This window comes from Melospiza melodia, unplaced genomic scaffold (assembly GCF_035770615.1).
Source record: "Melospiza melodia melodia isolate bMelMel2 unplaced genomic scaffold, bMelMel2.pri scaffold_47, whole genome shotgun sequence".
Classification (NCBI taxonomy): domain Eukaryota; kingdom Metazoa; phylum Chordata; class Aves; order Passeriformes; family Passerellidae; genus Melospiza; species Melospiza melodia.
The window spans coordinates 2,906,937-2,911,835 of record NW_026948793.1 but is presented as its reverse complement, the minus strand read 5'-3'; the positions used below and the strand labels follow the sequence as shown (position 1 = coordinate 2,911,835).

The 4,899-nt window shown below is 55.7% G+C and overlaps 1 protein-coding gene across 1 annotated transcript; it reads right to left on the bottom strand.

The window, feature by feature from the left end:
- Nucleotides 1–3,680: 3,680 nt before the first annotated feature.
- Nucleotides 3,681–4,616, bottom strand: LOC134434769 (olfactory receptor 14A16-like). The gene has a single exon (XM_063183382.1). The coding sequence runs from the start codon at nucleotides 4,614–4,616 to the stop codon at nucleotides 3,681–3,683; it is 936 nt and encodes a 311-aa protein (XP_063039452.1).
- Between the last annotated feature and the right edge of the window lie 283 nt (nucleotides 4,617–4,899).

Genomic DNA, 4,899 nt, shown 5'->3' with positions numbered 1-4,899 from the left:
GCAAGGACTCTGGGAGCTGAGGGAACAATTGTGACACTGTGGCACCCCATGTGTGAGAGTCTGTCCCAATTTTCCCTCATCTGCCTCACGATCGTCCTTGAGAGACCACTGAAGAGAAGACCCCCCCCCCCCGTCTATATCTGGCTCTGAAGGAGAAAAGTCACACGCCACAGGCTCCGAGATCTGAAAGCTCAGTGTTAAGCGATTGTTTTCACAAGTGTGTTTGCTGTATGCTAAGAAGAGGGCACCATGCCCCGTTTGCAACAATAGCAGCTCTGGAAGCTGTCCCACCTCTCAGCCTGGCTGGACTTCTCCTGAGTTCCAGGTGGTCTCCCACCAAAGACCCTCACCTATTTTACAACCACCGTGACAGACAGACGGAGATGTGAGAAGCTTTTCCATCAAGGTCTGAGACATGAAACTCCTAAAAAGGCTCCTCTGCTCCTTCCAAGGACTGGGACTGAAACCCCCAGCCCGGGGGAGGTGTGTGGGGAGGCAAGCTGACCGAAGCAAGATGTTTGCCTGCAGATTGTGACCACTGGACCGAGAATACAATGGCTCTCATTTACTGCTGAGAACATATCTACCTGTTACATCTATCAAGATCATTTACTGCTGAGAACATGGACTACCTGTTACATCTGTTCCCCCCCCACAATTTTCAGTAATAAAAGCCTCTGAGTTAGGTAGAGCCTTCGAGATCTCCCCAGCATAGCAGGCGGACCCTCGGCTGGACTGGACCAAAGGACTTCGTCTCTGCATTGCTAGCTATATCCCCTCTCTTTCTCTCTCTCTCTCCTCTCTCTTTCTCTATCTTTTTCTCTCCCTTAATCCCTCTATTGCATTTTTGCTGTGGTTATTTCAATAAAACTGCATTTGATTTGATCATCACTGCAAACCCCCTTGTACCGTGTTGGTGTTTTGCACTCTGAAATCATTCCTACGAACCATCAGGTCATCTGTCCACTAGGACGGACCCTGACACCATGGAACCAAGGGTCCCTGGAGACACTGCAGGATCTTGTGTCACCAGGGCTCCATTGTGACACTGCAGCACCAAGGAATTAATTGTGGCACTCTGAGGCCTCAGGGAACCAACAGACCACTGTGACCCTGCAGGGCCTTTAAGAACGATGCAGAGCATTGTGACAGAGCAGGACCTGGTGTCAGGATGGGGCCATTATGACACTGCAGGGCCCCATGGAACCAAGGGTCCAGGGCTGCTCCTCAGGGACTCCTGAAATGAAGGAAACATGTTTGACCTCATGGTGGCCCTTGGGACCAAGAGGCCATTGTGACACTGGGTAAGCAAGGAGAGCATTTCTGCACTGACAGACCTCATGGAACCAATGATCCATTATAACACTGCAGGGCCCAAGGATCCAAGGGACTCTGTGACACCGAAGGGGCCCCATGGAACGAAAGGGACATTGTGATACTGAGAGGTCTCATGGAATCATGAAGACCATTGCGACACTCTGGGGCCTCATGGAACCCTCGTGATAGCAAGTTGGCTGGGAGTTTTGATCTGCTGGATGGTAGGAGGGCTCTGCACAGGGCCCTGGACAGGCTGGATCCAGGGCCCAAATCCAACAAGGTGAGGTTTAACAAGACCAAGTGCCAGGTTCTGCACTTTGGCCACAACAACCCCTGCATCACTACAGGCTGGGGACAGAGTGGCTGGACAGCAGCCAGGCAGAAAGGGACCTGCAGGGACTGATGGACAGCAGGCTGGACATGAGCCAGCAGAGTGCCCCGGTGGGCAAGAAGGGCCAATGGCTCCTGGCCTGGATGAGGAATGGTGTGGCCAGCAGGAGCAGGGCAGGGATTCTTCCCCTGGGCTCAGCACTGGTTGGGCAGTGCTGTGTCCAGTTCTGGGACTCCCAATTCAGGAAGGACATGGAGGGACTGGAGCACATCAAGAGAAGGGCAAAAAGGCTGAGGAGTGGTCTGGAACATAAGTGGTGTGAGGAGTGGCTGAGAGAGCTGGGGTGGTTTATCGTGGAGAAGAGGAGGCTCAGGGGAGACAAGGCAGTCTCCGGGCACAGGTTGGACTTGATGATCCCCAAAGCCTTTTCCAGCCTTGCTGATTCTGGGACTCTCTTAAACCACCCTTGGAGCAGTTGCAGGATGAGCCTTGGGCCTCCTCTTCAGAAGCTCCAGCAGCCCAGGTCCCTCAGCTTCTCCTGGCAGCCCCAAAGCCCATCCTGTCAGTCCTGCAGAGCCTCTGCAGCTCCTCCTCACTGCCCAGAACAGGGAGCCCCAGAGCCAGACTGAGCAGCCCAGATGTGCACCCCTGGCCTGGGGTGCCTCTGGCAAGGGAGCAGCACCAGGCACTGCAGGAGCCTGCAGACAATTCCTGCAGCACTTGTAGGGTGATCCTGGTCCCCAAGGGATGTTTCCATGGTGCCAAGTCAGGAACTGCAATGGGGAGTCCGGCCAGAGAGGAAAGGGCAAACAGGGAGGGGCTGTTTGCAGGGCAGGGAACCGGGGAGGGAAATAGGAAGAAATTTAAAGCAGGCAAAGAGTAGAGAAAGCAAAGGTGAAACCACGGAAATGCTCAGGGCAGTTTGGGGGTGGCTGCCAGGCAGATCTGGGTCTGAGCAAACAGCATCTGCAGTGGGACGGGAAACTCCCAGCTGATGGGAACAAACTTTCTGGCTGACTGCAGAGGCCAGGACAAAGCTGAGTGGTTTCCCTGGTGTCCTCCAGCCCTTGCTGGCCCCAGGGGCTGATGGCATTTGTGCTCCCTCAGGTTCATGTCCCCACAACAACAGCATGGGGGTGCTCCTCTGCTGTGTGCAATGCAAACAGGGGCTGCTGAGCCAGTGCTGCCGTGTCTGTGCCTGCAAGGATGGGGCACCTGTGTGAGCTGGGGGAGAGGCCAGGGCTGCAGAGGAGGGATGTTGTTGGCAGCTCCATGAGGACGCTCTGGGACGCTGCCCTGGGCTGTGCAGCGCACTGGGGATGGATCAGCCCCTGCTCTGCTGCTCCTTCCCGTCTGCCCCAGGGCCCATGCAGAGCCCCAGCCATGCTGTTTGCTCCCAGCCTGCCCACGGCCAGCCTGGGGCTGCTCACGGGGCTTTTCTGTGCTGAGCATTGGCCTGGGTGTGTTCTTGAGAGCGCCTGGGCAAAGAGCCTGGAGCCCCCAGGGCCTGGCCTGAGACGTCAGCGCTGCCCCAGCAGTGCCCATGGCCTGTCCCTGCTGCAGCCCCAGCACTGCCACCCCCAGGGCTGTGCCCGGCCCCGAGAGCACTCGGGCCCTGCAGCAACACCAGGGCCACCAGGGCAGCGGGGCAGGGCCAGGGCAGCAGCACTGGCAACACCAAGTGCTGCTGCTGCTGCTGGGCACAGCTGCTGGGCCAGCACTGATCTGCCCCCAGCTCTGCACACAGACATTGCTGCTGCAGCTCCAGAGAAGGCAACAAAAGGGCGTCTCTGCAGAAAGCTTTGCTTGGAGATTGTTTAGATCCTTTAAAGCCACTGAGAGTGCAGCCCCTCATTGACACAGTCTATGGGCACAGGGAAGGTGGAGACAAACAAAATGAGAGATGGCACAAAGAATGACATTTCTTTGTGGACAATATAATAAAACTAATATAAAGGGGAAAAAAAGCCTCTATCAAGCCATCAATAACATTACTTTTATTTCACGTCATTTGTAGAATTTGGCCAGCCGTTTAATGTCTCTGAAACCATCCAGTCATCAGTCTTCTCACTGCAGCCTTGAGCTCCTGGTTCCTCAGGCTATAGATGAGGGGGTTCACGGCTGCAGGCACCACTGAGTACAGAACTGACAGGGCCAGATCCAGGGATGGGGAGGAGATGGAGGAGGGCTTCAGGTAGGCAAATATGGCTGTGCTGATGAACACAGACACCACAGCAAGGTGAGGGAGGCAGGTGGAAAAAGCTTTGTGCCGTCCCTGCTCAGAGGGGATCCTCAGCACAGCCCTGAAGATCTGCACATAGGAGAAAACAATGAACACAAAACAGCAAAGTGCTAAACAGCAAGTAACAACAAGATAACCAAGTTCCCTGTGGGAGTTAGTGTGTGAGCAGGAGACCTTGAGGATTGGGGGCACGTCACAGAAGAACTGGTCCAGGGCATTGCCATGGCACAGGGGCAGGTAAAATGTATTGGCTGTGTGCAGCAGAGCATTGAGAAAGGCACTGGCCCAGGCAGCTGCTGCCATGTGGGCACAAGCTCTGCTGCCCAGGAGGGTCCCGTAGTGCAGGGGTTTGCAGATGGACACATAGCGGTCATAGCACATGATGGTCAGGAGGAAATACTCTGCTGAGATGAAGAACACAAAGAAAAAGAGCTGTGCAGCACATCCTGTGTAGGAGATGTTCCTGGTGTCCCAGAGGGAATTGTGCATGGCTTTGGGGACGGTGGTGCAGAGGGAGCCCAGGTCAGTGAGGGCGAGGTTGAGCAGGAAGAAGAACATGGGTGTGTGCAGGTGGTGGCCGCAGGCTACGGCGCTGATGATGAGGCCGTTGCCCAGGAGGGCAGCCACGGAGATGCCCAGCAAGAGGCAGAAGTGCAGGAGCTGCAGCTGCTGTGTGTCTGCCAATGCCAGCAGGAGGAAGTGGCTGATGGAGCTGCTGTTGGACATTTGCTGTGCCTTGGCATTTGGATCTGTAAAAAAAGTAATCATGGAATATTTTTGCTTGGAGAGGACCTTAAATATCCCAGCACAGCTTGGGGGCACATTCCACACACTCCCTACCCAGGGCTCTGCTGCCTGGAGCTGTCCCTGCCAGCAGCTGCTTCCCTGTGCCCAGGGCTGGGCCCTGCCAGTGCTGCCAGAGCTCAGCCCAATCCTGGGGGCTCATCTCTGCCCTGCAGACCCCTCCCAGCTCTGGCACTGTCCAGGGGCAGCTCTGGACCTGCAGGCT

Bases quoted from the DNA above. Each gene is read 5' to 3' on its own strand.
- LOC134434769 (XM_063183382.1), bottom strand. From the start codon at position 4,616: ATGTCCAACAGCAGCTCCATCAGCCACTTCCTCCTGCTGGCATTGGCA.